Here is a 20,161-nt window from a genome sequence, read left to right on the forward strand (position 1 = left end):
TTGTAAGGCAAATGGTTCAGCCTTGAATGGAGGACACAATGAGAAGGATCAAGGCCAACAGTTGAAGACAAGTGCTTTCTAGAATGAAGGATACAGCCCACCAATTATGCCTTCTGTGAGTCTAAGTCAAGCGCTACACTAACATCCCTACTTCAAATGTAAGAAGAGTCATAATCACAGTAATGAAGTAAAATTTTCCCATTTTTAAGTTAAGCAAATAATCGATAAATTTCCAGTGTTCTGGCTATACACACATCTTGTCACTGAATTAAACATGCACCAACATTCACCTGCTTAACGGACTTCTCTATAGGGCAAAGCAAAAGCCAGGGGAGCACACAGTAGGGCAAGCCATTAACAAAATCCCCACTGCACTCAGAGGAAAGGACAAGATTTAAAAGAGGATGCACAAGGCTCTTCCTGACATGTTTCAATATTTCTTCAGTTTCATGCTATCACTGTTAATCAGGATTTTTGCTCAACCATGCATTCTATCACCTTGTATGTTTGACTCCTTTCAGTGAGTTAGTGAATCCTCAACAGTCATGTCTAAGTCTGAATCCCTGCAATTTTTAAATGTTTCCTCATGCAGAAAAGGGGCCTTTGCAGATGTGATTAAGTTAAAGATCTCACCATGAGATAATTCACTATTTAGGGTGGGACATTTACTAAAAAAACACCTTGAGCGAGGAAAGTTGGAAGAAGCAAGCAAGCTTCCCTTATAGCTCTCAGAGAGGGTGTCTGCATTCAGGTTTCTGGCCCCTAGCCATGAAAGCAATTCAACTTCTGTTGTTTGAATACACAAACTTTGGCATAATGTACTATGAAGTCCTCAAGAAACCAGGCTGTTCCTTAGTCACCTTCAACCCTTGTGTGGGTCCTTTCACCTAATATATTCTCCTGCTTCCCAGAAACCTGGCCACCCACCACTCTGAGGCCATCTGCTAAAGCACTTACTGCACATTAACCGTTCATGATAAAGATGTTTAGAGTCCCCATGCCCCCTTACACAAGGGGCCCACACAGCAAGGAAACATCTAAGAATCATCAAATAAAACATGTACAGCTAGCACTGAATTGACTAATAAATCTGTGGATCAATCACTATTTTCAATGTTTTGGAATTCACCAACTTCAAATTGTTTTCTTTATGACCTACATTACTTCTCTAATATATGGCTGAAGACCTTCAGATCGAAATAAAAATATGGCAAAACCAAGTTTCAGATATTTTATGCCCCTTTTGGAATACTTTGATAGACAGAAAGATAATTGGTGATGGAGAAAACGACTGAAGTTTCATCTAAATCTGTGATTTTGAATGAAAACATAAAGGTCACTGTTTAAAAAAATCCACTGAATATGTGTGGCTACCTGATCGATAGAAGTCAATGTGCGATGTGATGTGTCTAATGAAAAAACCAAGCAAACAATCCACTTCTAAAGAAACAAAGAAACAAAAACCATGACCATATTTGGGTCACTGTCACAATACATGCACTAATTATTTGGCATACCTTAGTAATTGTATTTGGGAAGCCCTTCATGGTTCACAAGAATTAAAGTTTTTTTCATATATTTATATATTTTTTTACTTTACATAGTTGATTAGGGCTCAAAGGATCAAGGGCTACAGGAAAGTAGGTAAAAACCATTGTTTCCACATTCTGTTTTTCCTTCCTGTATCTGGGGGAAGAAGAGAGACAACCATGTGAGAGTCCCTGAGAGTCCCCAATGTGAGGCATGCTCTGAGGGCACTGTTCAATTGGTTTCTATAACTGAACTATTCTGCGTTGCTGCCAATCTCGCCATTCCAAGCACAATGAAATCTCCTCAGAATCCATCGACTGACATAATCCACTTTAGTGTTTCTACCTGCCCAGATCTTCACTGCCAATACTTGGCTGGGTAGTTGATCAATTTGTTTTGTCCTCTGTCCTCAGTTATGGAACTAGGTGTCCTCTGCAGGCTCTAATATTCTGTCATATCCTTCATGTGTACTTGGATATACTATCCACTGCTATGTCTAAGCCACTGAGCTGGCTCAGCTTTGATACATGCACTCCATGGTGGGACCAAGAATTAAAGTTTTTAAAGGTGGAAGGAAGTTTATAGAAAACCCAGATGTTCTTACATCATATCCATGACTTCTTAAGAAATTCACAGAGGAATTTCTTTTTCTTTTAAAGTAATTTCTTTTAAGAAATTATTTACTTTTATTAGGAAGGCAAAGTTACAGAGAGAAGAGAGAAAGAGAAAAATCTTCCCTCTGCTGGTTCATTTCCGAAACGGCTGTGAGGGCCAGAGCTCAGCTTATCCAAAGCTAGAATCCAGGAACCAGGAGCTTCTTCCAGGTCTGCCACATAGATGCAAAAACCCAAGGCTTTGAACCATCCTCTACTGCTTTCCAGGCCACAAGCAGGGACCTAGATAAGAAGTAGGGCAGCCAGGACACAAACCAGAACCCATATGGGATCCTGGAGCTTGTAAGATGAGGAATAACCAACTGAGTTATCATGCCAGGTGGACAGAGGAATTTCTATAGTCTCTCTGAAGGAAGTGGGGGCTTAAGGTACTTTATTACCTTTCTTACATGACTTGTGGAATGCAGTGTAAAATGCAAAGGCTCAGGAGAATGCGACCCAACAAGTTAGGATCTCCATTTTAGAAAACTATTTGGCCATAAAGAATGATTGGAGGGCAGTTGTTACATCTAGTGGTTAGTATGCCCACGTATTGTATCAGGTTGCCTGCTTTCGATTCTCAAATCTAGCTCTACCTTCCTATTAATGCACACCACAAAAGGCAACAGTGGTGGCCTAGGAAGTATGGTCCCTGCTAACCATTTGGGATATCTGGGTTGAATTTTTGGCTTGTGACTCTGGTCCAGCCTAATCCCAATATTTCTGGGCATGCTGAAATTGACCCAGTATATGGGAACTCTTTGTGTTGCTCTCTCAGTGTGTATCTCTCTGATTTTTCATGTTGCCTCATAAGCAAATAATTTCAAAAGAATAACTGGATTGGGTTCTGGCATGATGGCTCAGTGGTTCAATCCTCACCTTGGGTGCTGGTTCATGTCATGGCTGCTCTGCTTCCCGTCCAGCTATCTCTCTGGGTTTTGGAAAAACAGTAGAGGATGGTTCAATGCCTTGGAACTCTGAATTCATGTGGGAAATCAGAAAGAATCTCCTGGATCCTAGCTTCAGATCAGATCAGCTACAGCCAAGAGGTCACTTGGAGAGTCAAGCAGCAGATGGAAGACCTTTCTCTTTGCCTCTCCTTCTCTCTATAAATCTACATTTCCAATAAAAAATAAATTAATTTTAACAAAAAGAATAACTGAATTGTTCCAGAAAAGGCGAAGGGCTCAGAAAACTTTTATTAGCAATGCAGTCTAACAATGATGAGTGTTTAAACCAAGTTTGTGAAAGCTAGGAGAAATTTTAAGGTTATAAAATAACATTTTGCATCAATGTTCCTCTTCACTGTTTCACAATTTCATGACTTTAAAAAATACAAAATAAGAAAACCTGATGGAACAAGGAAAACCCATTACAAGAATGAACTTAACACTCCCCAAACTGCATTCCAGTTCAATTTGTGGGTGTCATTATAAACTAAATTAGATAGTCATAAGAACACAGAGATCACTAAGAAATATGTCTGATTTAGCATGATGATTTCTTTTAATGTTCCTTATATTTTTTCTGCACACTATAATCTATGGTACATTGCATTATGTAATGGGCCAATAGCACTGCATTAAGTGATGAGCATATGAGTAGCAAAGAACTGGGCTGTGCATCCAACTTGCTCTCCCAAGGAGAAAAGCAGACATTAGCCACCTAGAACAAAGGGTTCAGGTAAAGACACAGGGACATCCGCAGTATAAGCCATTCCAGGATGTACACTTCTGCCTGCGAACTGCAGAGGAGCAGCAGAATGTTTCGGGAACATTGTTTGGAGATATTCCGGATTCCAACACTGACTCTGGCATGGGCCAGCTGTGTGACGCCAGGCAGGTTGATACATTTCTCTGAGTCTATCCTTACTCTAAGTTTGGGGATTATAAATGGTGGCATATGAATGTGAGGATTAAATGAGATAATGTATGCAAAGCATTTACTACAGTATTGGCACACATCATAGAAGAAAGTTGCACACTGTTCAGTTGTTCACACAAATACAGATTACATTTTTAAGAAAAATAAGAGATTTTTAGAATGTTTAAGGAGCAGTATGAAGTTGGCTTTTAAAAGGTTCAAATCTCAACTGCATCAGATGCTGCAGATGTGGCCTTTAACGATCTCACATTCACCTACAACAGGAACTCTACCACCGGTATCTCCAAATCCAGCTCAGTTGCTTCTAGGTCTATAGAGATTTGAGAGGAACCTACACTTGCGGCTGGATATTCAGCAGGACCTGTTAAGCCTAAAGATGTTCACAATCCTATCAAGTAGAAATTTTCTCATTTATGGGCCCGGCACAGTGGCCTAGCAGCTAAAGTCCTTGCCTTGAATGCGCCGGGATCCTATGTGGGCATTGGTTCTAATCCTGGCAGCCCAGTTCCCTGCTTGTGACCTGGGAAAGCAGTTGAGGATGGCCCAAAACCTTGGGACCCAGCACCCATGTGGGAGGCCTGGAGGAAGCTCCTGGCTTAAGATCAACACAGCCCTGGCCGTTATGGTCACTTGGGGAGTGAATCAACAGATGGAAGATCTTCCTCTCTGTCTCTCCTCCTCTCTGTATAACTGATTTTGCAATAAAAAATAAATTCTTAAAAATTTTCTTCTCATTTAGCTTTGGAATGCCATAGGGCTTAAGAGAAGGATATATGATGTTTCATATAAAAGGCCAAGGAAAATTCCTGCTACCTCTCTTATAAGACCATTAGAGAAAATGTAAATGCTTGATCTATTTGGGGATAAGATTTATATTTAGAACAGTGATCTAGTGCTTTGTGTAGGTACAACCCCTGAATCCTCAGTATATTTTTCTGCATCAATGTATCTGAGTTTGGAGATACATGAGGGAAAAGAGCTAGACATCTATTTAAAGAGTTTTGTTCCAAATAATGAGCATTTAATAAATAGCTGGAGCTGTTAGAATTAATTACCTCTTCTTAGACTGGATCATCTTTCCTTCTTATTAGACATTATAGAAATTATAAAGAAATGGCCTTTATCTTCAACAAATTTATAATCTGTATGATATAGATAAACAATTATGGTAAGTTTTGACCTTGTTAAAGGCTATATTATCAAGGCCTTCAGTGATTGGAACATGTGGGTTACTAAGGGTGCAGCCTGCTCCAAGTGTAGGCAATAGAAGGGTGCAATAGAAAAATCTACTAATTTCTATTTGCTTTTTGTTATTACCATAGTCTGCCAGCTTTTAACAGTATTAGTGATAGCATACTCATTTCTTCCAACATTTGTGTTGATTGTGGTTAATTACTTGTTCAAAGAACAACTATAGCTATTCATATTCCTTGCTTCTTTACCACACTCTCATCATGAAAGAGAGTTAAATTTCCCTCAGCTGAAATTTGCTCATGATCAAAAATCGTAGGTGTGAAACTTATACCTCATAAAAGCACATGAATTTCTGCTCAAGTCACCAGAAGCTCATGTTGTGCTGTTGGGACTGCCATACTGTGAGGAAACCAAGCCACTTGCAATGGCCACTAACATTCAGCTTTGGTCTTCACTTCCTCCTAGCCCATATATGGAGAGACAAAGGAGCAATCAATGCTTCAGGCAATTCCACACCCCAGCTTTTAAATCATTCTTAAATCAACTGTAAGTCTCCCCATTGAGGCCAGAAACAGCATGAAACATAATGGAAGACTCACAATCTGCTTTTTTCAAGAGTTTGACCGTAGAATCTGTGGATATTGTAAAATGATTGCTTTATGACAAGTGTGATTTGCTTTATTATGCAGAACAGATAATTTATTAAAGTTGAAATAATCATTTTAGTTATGGCTGATTGTCAACAATGCACAGAAGCTTTAATTACTATGTTTCTATTAAATAACTTCTAAAAATATCATATTCTATTGGAAGTTTAGCTGAATTTATTTTTTCTTATTTTTACTTGAAAGGAAGAGAGAGACAAACAAAGATAGGCAGAGAGGATTTCAAGCCCACTTGCTTACTTCTCAAAGCAGCTGGGCAAGGCTGAAGCTGAAAGGCAGGAACTCTGAGTCCCTCACATGCGCTGCAGAGATCCAACTCCTTAAGCCCTCACTCACTTCCTTCCAAAGCTAACAGTATCAAGAAACTAAAACCCAAAGCAGAGTGTGACTTGAACTCCAGACACTCTAATGTGAAATGCAGGTGTTCCAAGTGGCAATGTAGCCAATACATCAACTATGTACCCTTTGGGGGGGTGCATTTGAAGAAAATATTTTATACTGTTTAAAATATCATAGCATATTAATAAGTGGAGTTATTTCAAATATGTGATTGTTACAAGGTTTTATTTATATCTAAAACTTAAAACAATGTGGTGACTGGCATTGTGGCAGAATGGTTAAAGACATCATCTATGGTGCTAGCATCCCATATGGTTGCCACTTCCACATTTCAACCACCTTCCTGATAATGGCCTGGAAAAAGCAGTGGAAGATGGTCCAGATATGTGGACCTCTGCTATCCATCTAGGGGACCTACTGGAGTCCCCTGGTTCCTGGTTTCATACTGCCTTAGCCCTGGACATTGTGGCTATCTAAGGGGTGGACCAGTGAATAAAAGATCTCTGTTTCTCTCTTTCTCTTTCTCTCTTTTGCTTCTTTGTCTCCCCTCTCCTTGTAAGTATGACTTTCAAATAAAAAAGACAAATTTTAAAGAAAATTCACATGTTATGGAAAAGGTTGACATGGAATTAAAGGCTTTTTTGTACAAAAAATAAACTCATTTTAAATTTTCATTATTTAAAAAGAGCATTTATTTTTATTTGAAAGACAGATTTTACATAGAAAGAAAGATAAACAGAGAGAAATTTCATCTTCTGGTTACTTCCCAAATGACCTCATTTGCCAGAACTGAGCTGATCTGATGCTGGGAGCCAGAGGCTTCTTTCCCAATGCCCCACATCAGTGCAGAGGCCCAGAGTCTCAGACTATCCTCTGCTATTCCTCTAGGCCATAAGCAGATAGCTGTATCAGAAAAGGAACATCTGAGACATGACCCAGCACCCCTATGAGATATCAGTGCTGCTCGCAGAGGATTGGCCTGATTAGTTACCATGCATCCCCTTAATTTCATTTTCTATACATTAGAGGCTCCTTCAAACATTCAATGTTACTGCTAGAGACAGCCTTCCTCAGAGCCTTGGTCAGCAGGCAGGTGGCACATGGTGCACATCCACCCTATCATGGGTTGCTATAACTGACGTCCACCGGAAGAAAAGCCGGTGATGTGTAGGGCCCTGCAATGCCAGTTCTGTATCCTCACCATCACTTTTCTGTCTCCTTCTGGCTGTGGTTCAGGCTGCTGGGGTTCTAACATTTCCTTCCAACTCCCTGACTCTCACTCTCCAGCCTTTCTTTTCACCTCATTTTCTCTAAGTTGGTCTGACTCATTTCCAATTAACTGCAGAGGAAAAATCTGGCCTGTATATAAGAAAGCAAATAGAAATTTGATCACTATTAGACTGAAGCTGGAGAGATTGCAGAGAGTGAAGGCAGAAAGAATACCAGAAATACAGACCCAAGCCCCGGAAAGAAGAAAGGGAAGTCCACTTCATGGCTACCACAACAGGATATTAGAGACTGCACGGCTTAAACAACACACATTTGTTTATTTGTTGAATGGGATACTAGAAATCCAGATTCAGGGTATTAGGACAGACAGCTGCTTTCTAGCTGTGTCCGCATATGGTGGACAGAGGCAGGAAACAAGCTTTTTGAGGTCTCTTGTTAAAAGATCACTAATTCTATTAACAGGATTCCACTCTCACAACTTCGTCTAATCTGAACCCTCTCCCAAAGACCTCTTATCCAAATACCATAAGTTTTGGGGTGAGGGCATCAATTCTTGAACTTGAAAGAAATGCAAATATGTTCATAGCAATAGTGACGAAGCTTTGGTCAGGGCCAAGAAGACCTTACATGTCATGTGTACGAGTGAGATTCTTGAAGCATTAGAGAGAGCATGCTATTCAAATCTTTTTGGGCAAAAAGGGACTTGTTTAAAACTTATGTTTCAGGAGTGTTGCACTAGGGACAGACTGTAGGATGGACAAGGGGTAGCTAACAGTTAGAAAACTTATTTGACAGGTTTTCACAACAGGCAAGACAAGAAATACAAAGAATCTGAATTTAACCAATAGAAGTATGCAGGGGGAAGAAGAGAGTCTGAGAGACATATTAAATGTGGAACCAACAGAATTAGTCAGACATCTGGATATGGGGGTGTAGGAAAGGGAGGGGTTGAGAATGACTCAGAGATTCCAGGCCTGGGTAACAGGGAGGGCAGGAATGCCAGCAATCAAATCAGAAGAAACAAAAGCAAAGGTTAGTTTAGAATGTTGGGCAGGCTTCAGGAGCTGCACAGCACATTGAACTATTCAAGCCAGAGTAAAGAATGATATTCAGGGGAGGTCAAGGTCAGAAAATGCACTCCTCTAAAAAGGAATTTCCTCCAAAGAGTTTCCTCTAAAAAGATATGAAATGGGGATGTTTAAGGTCATCCTTGAGAGGGATAGCAGAGCTAGAAGAGCTAGAACAGGAACTTGGTCCACACTGGTAACAATTTTAGGATATTATGGTTAAAAACATTTAAACAATGAGTGATGAAGAAATATGAGAAATGTTTTCAGTCTTAAGAAAATGCAAAAATGAATGATTCAGAGAACCAATGAAATTGAGAGGGCTAGTGAGACAAAACTGAGGAGGTTCGTAGTACAATTAACAGGGGAGGAATCTAAGGAGAGTCAGCAGACTGTGTGTGCGTGTGTGTGTGTGTGAGAGACAGAGAGCAAGAGCGAGAGAGAGAGAGTTGGGCACTGTTGGAAGAGAGCAGAGGGGGGAATACCTACCTTGTAACTGCCTCAAACAGTGGGGAGGTATAAAGTAGTCTTTCTAGAAGTCACCTTAGGAGTGGAGTGGGATTATAAAATAATGAAAAGTTTCTGTGGGGTTGTTAGTTTTACTTTTTTAATAGTGGAGATTTTAACTTGTCTAAGGACAACATATTTCCCTATTTTGTACAGAAGTCCCTATATATAGTAAGTTGCTTCATTGCTGCATTTGGCAAGGTAAAGAAAGCAGAAAATATGCTGCATAGAAATTATGCACAGTAAGCAATCAATAATAATTATCCTTATGCTCTATGCTGATGTATTATTATGCAGGGTTTTCTATGTGTTATTTGAATCCCCTTTTTCTTTTGTGAGATTTTCTTTAAGACACAAATAACTCACAACAGAATTTGTTCATAAGAAGGTAAACTCTTTGTGACACAATAGAAGAGTTGCCGGAAATCTCCTTGGCTTGAACTAGTTCCTCAACTTAGTATAGGTCTGAAGACTGAAATTATAGTGATAAATCTATATATCTATCTATCTATACATATATCTTTCAATCTATCTTTATATATATATATATGTATATATATATATGGAGAGAGAGAGAATTAAAATGTAACTTTAGTTGACACAGAAGGGATGACAGAAGACAATACATGCTGGTAGCAGTCTCTTGCTGTGTGTTTACTCAACAGAGGTTTTCAGACCTGAATAAAGCAGTCTGACAGCCACAGAAGTAAACTGGCTCTGGTATCAAGAAATATGACATTCCCCAAAAGGACTTCTGACCATCCACTAAAGTGCCTTTACATTGGAAGTAAGAGTATCTAGCCATATATTATGAAGGTTATTGGACTTGATATCAGAGGAGGTATTGATAATGGAGATCTGAATTAGTGTATTCATGGTCCCTTTTTATAGTAGGGACATGGTAGTAAGTTAGTCCATCAAATGTCTGTGCTCATAGAACATCCACTAACCCTATTAAAAAGTTCAGGGACCATCTTCTCAGTCTGTGAGGGTCTAAAACAGAAAAACACTCGGCACTTGACTGAGTAACCCCTTGTCAGAAGAATTCAATTTAGAGCTTCTGGAATAACAGCATCCTGGAGGAAAAGTGTAGATTGAATCTCAAACCAAGATAGAGTAGTCATTGATTCATTTACTGCAATTCCTTCTACACTACTCAGGAAAACAGACGAGAAACTGTTCACATGCACCTTGAACAGAAAACTCATTACTGCATGTCTATGTCAGTGTTACATTACCTCTTCTATTCTCTGGCCATGACCTAACCTGAAAGCACAAGGATGGCTGATATCAAAGCATCACACTGATAGTGGAAGAAAAATAACAAGCGGCAGGCACTCTGCAGGCCCTTAGAAAGCACCTGCATTCCAGATTTAGGGAGACAGAATCCCTCATTCATCCAGGACTGAGGGTATGAGTAAAGTTTTTACAGACGTGGTGTTTTAGAGAAATGCTAGACATGCCTTCCCAAAGACAAAGACTGCATCTTATGTCCCTACCACAGAAACATTTATCTGTTAGATCACTTCAGGTTTTTGGAGAAGCACGTTCCTTGCCAACAACAGCCTAACCCGCAAAGGGATGGTATTAAGAGCTGGGTTTCTGGGAGGTGATTATCATGACAGAAGGTCTCTCATAGGTTGTGAATAGTTCCCTTATAAAAGATACCCGGAGAGTTAGTTCATCTTTCTACCATCTAAGGCCGCAACAATAAGACCATCTACACATGAGGCCTTCAGTTGCTCATCTCTTTTCTTGAGTAGTGTTTTTTATATAGCATCATAAAATGGTAATTTGCTTTAACTTAATCCAGAAGAACTAAGATGCTGAAGGATCAACACACTGTCCGCTCTAAACGGCATCTGGCGCAGGAAGGAACTTTGCAGCAGGTATGGCAAGCATTCCAACTGCCTGGCTCACAGGACCTAGCAGATGGTAGGATGCTTACAAGAGTCAGTGGTAGGAAAACACAGAGTTGTAGCTTATTACAGCACTGGTAGAAGAATTGGAGTTTAGGCACAGAAGTTCAGGAGCAAGGCATGCCACCTGCAGCAGAGAATCATGTATTTTATCAAATATAAGCTATGCATGTACTGGGCCTGGCAGTGATGGAATGTATGGCCTCCAGCTATCAAATGCCCTCACTTTTAATGCTATCAATCATAAACTGCATCCATTGGAACCTGTGAAGGTGGAATTACCTACCATGGTGTTTTGTTCTACTATAAATACTGCCAATAAAAATTATGTTATTATCTACTCAAATATTACATATAGTAAAGACATTAAAGAAAATTTAGAAGCTATCTTTTTAAAAAATAATTAATGTTCTTTAATAGTTTATATATGGGGTACACCACAGATATTGCAAGTCAAGAGTAATAATATATGCATTTACTTACAAATCAAAGTGCAGTTAAAATCCCATAATTAAGACTATCTATATTATTTGCAATGCATAAGTTACTGGGTTACCAGGAATTTGCTGAGTATCAAATACCTCTATTCTGAGTTGCAAAACACTAAGTTCCTAATCTTTAGGGTTTTTTTTTTTTGTTTGGTTGGTTGTTTGTTTGATGATTTATTTATTTTTATTAGAAAAGCAGATATACAGAGAGAAGGAGAGACAGAGAAGAAAATCTTGCATCCAATGGTTCACTCCTCAAGTGGCCACAATGGATGGAGCTGTGCCAATCTGAAGCCAGGAGCCAGGAGCTCTTCCGGGTATCCCACCTGGTTCAGGGTCCCAAGGCTTTGTGCCATCCTCAACTGCTTTCCAAGACCACAAGCAGGAAGCTGGATGGGAAGTGGGGTTGCCGAATCGATGCCCATATGGGTTCCCAGCACGTTCAAAGTGAGGGTTTTGGTTGCTAGGTTATCATGCCAGGCCCAATCTTTTGTTTTTAAAGATAACTCAAAATAGGCTGGCTTTTCTTTAGAGAGAATGGCAGTGTGATATGAATGACAAAAACTGGTCCAGGAGTCACAATGAATTTGGAAACTCTCCTGACTCTAATACCTACCACCTGAACAACTGGACATGTCACTTAGTTTCTCAATGAGTCACATTTCATGAAGTTTAACAGGACACAGAAGGTTGAAATACAGCAGAAATAAATACTACAGTGGGGCCATTGGTTTGGCTCCATTTAACCACAGCTTCGAAGTCAGTTGGTGACGCAGCACAAGCCTGGAAGCACATCCCTGAAAACTGAATTTCCTGTCCTGTGCTTCACACAGGGTAATGGGGAATTCTTCACAGCTCCAATCCACACTCACTCTGCAGAGATCAGGCAGCTTGCAGAGTCCTTGCTTGTTCCATCCCATTTTTTTTATTAATTATTTTGCATTATGTGACAGTTTCATAGGCTCTGGGAATTCCCCCACCTCTCCCCATGCCTTTCCCCCCGGTGGGTTCCTCCACCTTGTTGCAGCATTACAGTTCAAATTCAATCAAGATTCTTTCTTTGCAAACATATACCAAGCATAGAGTCCAGCTACTTATTGTCCAGATGGATTGAACAGTTTCTTGGGGAGACTATTTCTGGTCTGAAGTTAAAACTGGTAGAATATCATCCCAATCAATTAAGAGTCCCAATATAACATCAACAGCAATTTACAGCATTATGGAATTGACATGGTTTTGAGTAACCAGTATGTTTAAAAAAAACGCAAGTTCTTAATCACATCCTATGATTAGCTCATTGACATTTCAATTTTAGTTTATATACAGGACTGGCTGCTATATACCTTAAAATGGCTATAGGGTACTATTCAGCTGTCTTGTGTGTATTTCATTTTAGTATTTAGCCGTTTGTTGTGTTGAAGTATAATTTTGCTGATCTTGGCAGATTTTAGGATAATCTAGACTGGCTTGTAACTCTAACAAGACATTTGTCGACAATTAAGGTGCAGAACATTTTTTTTGGTGTGTGGGGGGGGGGGGGTTGCAGGAAAATCCTCAACACAATGGTGAGGAGTGACTCCAGAGTGGAGCAGGTGGAAAGGAGGAAGCTTGAATTCCAACCATGAAGACTCCCAGATCTTCACCACAGACTATTAACACGAACAACAAGGACTATATCCCAACTGCCAAGGAAGCCACAGGGAATTGGATGCCCTAGGAGGCCGAGTACTCTGAGGTCACCCACCCCCAACCGGAACTTCCGCAGGGGATGGAAGAAGTCCAAACACTACCGTGCAGAAACCAACGTCATTGGAAAGACAACCAGAAGCCCTGAGCGGTCCGCAGAAACAGAAGAACAATAAATGTCCTTCGGGACCACAGAGGACAGCTTTTTCTGGTCCTAGCCTGGCTCCGGCTCTGGACTCCCACTCTCCCTCGCAATGACCATCGGGATCGCTCCTGAAACCCCTCATAGCAAACAAACAATCATACAAACTAAAAAAAAAAACCTAAAATAAATAGACAAACAACAAAAAGTAGAGCTTGGAATCTGACAGGAAAGAGCTGGTGTGGATTTGCTCATGCCTCGCTGGGTGGGACACAAAGATTAGTCACTCCATCCCATTTCATCTGACCTTTGCCTCATCAACTCTAACTCAGAATTGTAGGGAAATTGGCCGAATCAAATCATCCTACTTCTTGCTAGATTCTGTGACAATCTCCTCACTTTTAGTTTCTGCCCACTGTAATTTTCATTTTGCCCTCTACTAGACCAATTTTCAACTTCAGAAGGAATTTGTGTCTGTATGCAGATATGTGATGCATTCTTGATGTTCAATATACATTTACAGAACTGGATGCAATCTTGTGGATGCATTACTTCTGTAATGTAGTTTTCTGGTCTGTATTGCTTACCAACTTGATGTCGGAGAGCCTAGAGCTCATTTCCTTACACATGCCAATCCTTAAGCAGCTCGTTTCTCTGCTTTCAGATGTTCCCCTCTTTTGTTTTTTATTTTCTCCATGTTTCTTGTTTCTTGCTTTGATCCCTGATGTCTCCATTACCTAACATGCCTCTTATTTGTCAAGTCATATCCTGCTTCAGGATCCACTCCCAGAACACACATCTGAAACACCCCTCCCTGTTGTTGGCCAGTAACAGTGAATTACATTCACTGTCATCACCAGATGCACTGACAGTCACATTTCCTGAAGAACGCCCTTCTTGTCAGGGTAGGCATATCCAGTGGGTACAGGAAGCTCAGTACCCAGAAGCATGACACTTGTAAGAACCCATGAAAATAGCTTAAAAGCTCTTAAAAACAGAAGAAAAAGCAAACTTTGTAGATCAAATGTTTAATGTGTAGCCTGTAGTTTCTAGCAATGTAGTTATAAACTGTAAGTAAAAGATTTATAGTGGAGGAGGCTGGTAACTCCTAAGTACCTACAATCTACAAAAGTCATAATGTAGCCCTACTATACCATAATGGCCTACCATAGTAAATCTTTTTTAAATAATTATGATGTGCTGGAATTTGATAGCACCTAAAAAAATCCCAGACATACTAACGGAATTATATCACAAATTTGTCAACATTTCAAAATGCCTAACAGAATAGCATCATGATAAGCCTATAACACCTAGCTAAAATGTCAAAAGTTCATTGCTTTGTGCTGTAGCTATTAGGCAAAATTGGCAATCTGGTACTGCTTAGAGATCCTGATGCATTATAGTAGAAATTTTTATGATTTCCTAAAGAACCAGATACCATTACAAATCCACCTGTTTGCCACAGCACATTCAAATTTACATGTCACTGGGAGAAATCAAGTAAAACTAGTTATAGAGTACCTACATGCTTCTAATCATCTACTCAACTGTTTATCATCACCCTAGCCATTTTTAACAATTACTATGTATTTAATTTCAAAAACATTTTTATTATGGCTATTTAATATTTATGTTTATTGTGGAATAAGGAAACAATGTGCTAGATAGAAAAATTCAAAATATGGAGCTCAAAAGTAGCTCAGAAGAAGGCAGAATAGGTCAAACAATAAGAGGGATTTATGGTAGAGAAAATATTAGAATATGATGGGCACTTCCCCAAAGTGTTCCACACCATCCCTCTTCCCCACTAACAACGTTTCACTGAACACAGACAGGATACATATCAACCCTGGCCAATAAGAGTGGTCATGACACTAACAGTCACATTAGTGGTACACGATTAGTATGTCCTCAATGTACATTTGTGATAGCTGTGTTACCTAGTAGACACTCAAAAACTGAAATCTAGAGCACAGGGACCTTATACAACTCATGATTAAACTACTTATAAGCAGAAAATGTACAAAGGACTTGGCTTCAGCTTGTTGACAGTGAGAATTTTGGTCAGGGAAGGCAAACACGAACACTTGATACAACCCTCAGGTTGTCCTTCCACTCATGCCAGCTCCTCTCCTCCACAGCTAATCCCCAACTGGTCTCATGAAATCAGCTTTGGTAATTGTGCTCCCCAAATTCCGATACTTTAGAGTGACAGCTGGGAAAACCCACATGTACAATTGATTTAAAAAAGTCCTTAAGCGGAATCTGTTACTCGGACATCAGCGGAGCCTGGTTCAGCAGCTAGTGAGCAGCAATCTCTGCACGTAAGCCATGTAGGTATAAAGAAGGTTGTGTGGGAAGCCAGGGTAGAACAGAGCCAATGCCTATCCACCCAGGAGGAGAAGGTGGAGAAAAACAGAGGAACGGCTCTATCAGAGCTTGCCATTCATATCAGAAGAGACTGCAGGAAATTGTTTAACACTCACAAATTCTTCCTATTTCAGGAAAGTTGCTGCTTTACAATCTGACTTTGATACCGTTCTCATCCATACATGGGATCTATTTCTCTTCAGCAACAACCTGAATTGCCCTTGCGATTTGTTCAAGCAGAACACAAAAACAGTAAGTTCTCAAGACACCTTACAGCGTGGCCTTTGTCCAATTGGAAGGCTGCTCTCAGGCATTTTCTGGGAACAAGTATGCCAGGCAAAACCCCAGCTCACTGCTCAACCAAATGTGACCCAGGAGACAGACCAGAATTGACTGGCTGGAAAAGCACTAGCTAACCCACTGTTCCCTGAGGATTACAGTGTGCTGTTTTGTTTGTTGAGGTGTTTTGTAATATAAAAACAGAGAATGGAAAGAGAATGTAGCTGACTCCTTATTTTTTTTTAATAAAAATAAAACGTCTAAGATCAGAACTATAAGTACCCCAAAGAGATTTTTTATGCTTATCTGTTTTAATGATTCATGAAGTTAACTGGAAAGCTACTGAATATGATCTTTCATTCTTAACTTTGAAGTTCATTTATTTCTCATTGGAAACCAAAAGATTACATATGCCATATAAAAACTTCTGTTATTTGAAAAAAGTGAAAGCTAAATTTAAATATTAACCTCCTGCTAATTTAGCACTGAGTTAAAAATTTGATGATTGAGGGTTAAATAACCTCCAGAATTATTTCCTAGGAAATGAATACCATCTGCAAAAATAGGAATAGAGATTTTTTTTTCCCACTGCAAGCTCTCAGTAAAGCAAAAGAAAACGCTGTCATCAAATTATCTCCAAAGCTTTAAAGTAAGATGCTAGAGGAGAATTCGTAGTTCTTACTAGACTAAGACATAGAGAATACCTGGCAGATATTCTTCAGTTCTTTTATGAGTTTGTATGCATGTGTAAAACCAACACTAAAAAAGTATACGTGGAGTACAACAGTCACCAGGGTATTTCCACACAGGATATTGACTATATAGTGTTCTCCTATTTATCTATCTGTCAAATTTCTGTTGTTTTTTTTCCGTGGGCTTTCCATGAGAACCTGGCGGCTAAATCCTTGCCTTGTAAACTCCAGGATCCCATAAGGATGCCAGTTCATATTCTAGCTGCTCCACTTCCATCCAACTTCCTGCTTGTGGCCTGGGAAAGCAACTGGGGATGGGTCAAAGCCTTGGAGACCATTCAGAGGCTCGAAGCTCCTGGCTTCGGATCGGTTCAGCTCTGGCCATTGTGACTACCTGGGGAATAAACCAGTAGACAGAAGATCTTTGTCTGTGTCTCTCCTTCTCTCTGTAGATCTGTCTTTCCAATAAAATTGAAATAAAGCTTAAAAAAACTTCCCAAGGTGTTGTTAGTAAAGCTGGTGAGAAATACATGTGTGTGTAAGTTCTAATCTAATGGCAGAAAATGACGGTAAAGCCAACCCTTGAACAGGAGTTAAATTCAGAGTTACCATAGCACCCACCCACATGCATAATCACACACAAAGGGGTGGCAAAGACAGGAAAGCTGTTAGCAGGATCTTTTGTTAAAAAGACAGAGGCTCCCATCAAAGTAATTACAAGCAGGAATCCTAAATGTTAGTCAGAAACATTGTTTGACGATAGAAGACTTTCAAGTATTAGAATGTTTATTAACTAACTGCTCTCTGAAAGACCCTACCATGTGTACCCTTGGCTCTAAACTTCATTGAGATTATGCAGTAGGAATGAATTCAGTTGAACATACACACAATAGGTCTAAGATTTAATGCTTTCCTCTCTAGAACATGAAAAGGTGTGGTTCCATTGATCTGAGAAAGTTACTTTAATTTCTGAGTGTCCTTATCTGAGCAGTGAGTATGGAAATCCACAAAACAAATCTTATGAGGATTTAATAAATTAGCATTCTTTTTATTGATACTAATTAATAATTGGTAAGATATCAAATAATTTAGTAAAAGTGAAGCAAGAAGTACCAGACTCATAACAAATGCATAGTAAGTACTAGTTCTAATTATAACTATTATAACTATAACAGATTATAATAATTAGGTTTATAATCCACTTATATGCTAAAACAAATGCGTATAAGTTGCCAGTGACAAGATGCAAATGTTAAAATTCTTCTAACACATCTAAAGATAGTACCTTCTCCCCGAGAAATGTCTGAATAGAAAGGCCAAGTATTTTATTTACAAATATTGATTACATAGCAGAACCTATCATTCCTTATTGATAAAATAGTCATGTAACAGCACCTGGGGTCAGGGAGCATTGTGAATTTTGTCTCCCACCATTGGATTGTTTGCATATGTATTTGCCTATACATTTGCAATTCATATCCAGACATAAATGCAAACATCAGATTTAGATGCTACAGTAATGAAGAAAAAGCATTATGTGACTCTGCTGCAATAAGTTTTAAATCTTCATTTTAAGGCTGAGTGCTTCATATTCTAGCAGAAGTAGAATTACATGATCAAGCAATGTAGAAAATAGGAAAGAATATGCACAGATTAGCATATTTCCTACAGGTCCATAAGTAACTTTGCATGTGAAGGAAAAAGAAAAAAAGTAACGGGATAAAGAAATCAAGGGAAATTACGGGAACAGAGTGGGAAACACCATGAAAAGACAAGGAGAAAGTATTAGGAGAAAAATTTTACCAGTTATAATGCAGAGAAATTTGGCAAGATATGCCTAAATCCTTATTCCCATGAAGTTATTCTTGATGCAACTTTTTAAAATCCAGGCAGTGATCAATAGGATTAAAGTGGCTTTAAAATTTTTAAAATGTCAAGAATACATTCTCTTGGACCTCTAAAATTATATTTTCATTTTCAGGGATATTGATTCTATTTTAGGAGTGAGGAATACCTGATCTGCAGACCTCAGAAGCCCCATGAAATCATTTAGTCTGGTCTGGCCAAAGAAACTCCAGGCAGGATTCAAAATTCAATATTTCTATGTGGTAGTTAGTTTTTTAGTTGATAATTTTGGTATGTAGCATGAATTATGTTATAATTTGCAAATAATAAAGGGTAGTAAAATTCCATAACTACATTCTGTCTAGTAATGTTTGTTTTCAATTCCAAGTGGAGATGTCACAGGATATTACTATGGATTTTCTTAAATTTTAGTGACAGTGCCACCTAATTGTGCTAGAAAAATTTAGTATCAGACACATCTTTGACTAAAATAATCCTGAGTTTTTCCAAATTACCAGAAATGGTTCAATTTGGTCTTTATGAGTCTCATGAATGAGCTGAAATTGGAAGGAAGTGGACATGGGAAACACTGGGAAGCAGAACCCTCAAAGACATTGAAATTTTACAAACTTACTAGAGGTTTTGGAGGAGCCTACAAAGAGCCCATTCAGTGAGGAACATCTTTGGAGATGGAGAAAAACGCAATGACAGGAATGCTGGAATCTAGAGGTGCCTGCCAAGACTTCCTTTCTACCTACTGCATATAGGTAATGCAGCTATGAATATTTACTTAGAGCTCAAAGTCCCAAGACAGCTGTCCTTGGGGCCTTGTTCTTACCATTAAAATGATGGCATCTATTGAAGAAGAAAGGAAAAACATAATGCCTAAAAACATTTTAGGTAGCTCTACAAGAAAATACTAAAACACTTTCTGTCATGTTGATACAATTAATAATGACAAAAGAGCTTTCCAGAAAGAAGGCCCTTTGCTCCATCTCCTCCGTGGCATGTGAGAGCTTGAGGAGGCAGCCCAGAGGTCTGGGTAGTTCCATGAATCGCAGTACGAAAGTTCATTAGGAATGCTCCAGAACACATATGTTTCTATTAAGTCCTGTTTAATATAAATATAGAAATATTCTCATAGAATGCTAACAGCTATTTTTTTTAGTATAACCAACAATCTACACATAATCCCATGAGACTCAACTGGCATAATATTATTCACAACACAAATAGCTGTTACTAAAATTGAATTAAATTCCTGTTGACAATAAGTGACTTTTCCTGTGGCAAAAAAGAATGTCTACACTGGAAAAATATGTTGATGAGCTTGTCTTACCGTCAGATACATAGCTGCATAGACACTGAGAGCTGCCTCTTTGGATGGAAAGGTTTTCCTTGCTCTCATGATGAGATCTGGATTGCCTGTGCAGGCTTCTTCCCCGCTGATGAACTGTGTATACTGCTGACATCCAAGAGCTGTATAGTTGGGCTTACACAGGGCAAGAAAATGTGGAGCCAGATTTCCTGTAACAACTTGTCCAGCATTTACAAATATATCTGTAGCAAACAGTCCAAATGTATAAATTCCTGAGAAAGAAAACCAAGATGAAAACATCTTAGAGACTACAAAATATTATATATGCAAACACTCGCTGTCTTTCACTT

General features: G+C 39.1%; 1 protein-coding gene across 1 annotated transcript in view; it reads right to left on the reverse strand.

Moving 5' to 3' along the window:
* Positions 1 to 20,161, reverse strand: part of PLPPR5 (phospholipid phosphatase related 5) — a 116,300-nt gene that overhangs the window by 52,617 nt on the left and 43,522 nt on the right. The window contains exon 3 of the mRNA XM_004582019.4: positions 19,833 to 20,083. Coding sequence (XP_004582076.1) covers positions 19,833 to 20,083 — 251 coding nt within the window. The remainder of the gene's footprint in view (positions 1 to 19,832; positions 20,084 to 20,161) is intronic.

This window comes from Ochotona princeps, chromosome 2, assembly GCF_030435755.1.
Source record: "Ochotona princeps isolate mOchPri1 chromosome 2, mOchPri1.hap1, whole genome shotgun sequence".
Lineage (NCBI taxonomy): Eukaryota > Metazoa > Chordata > Mammalia > Lagomorpha > Ochotonidae > Ochotona > Ochotona princeps.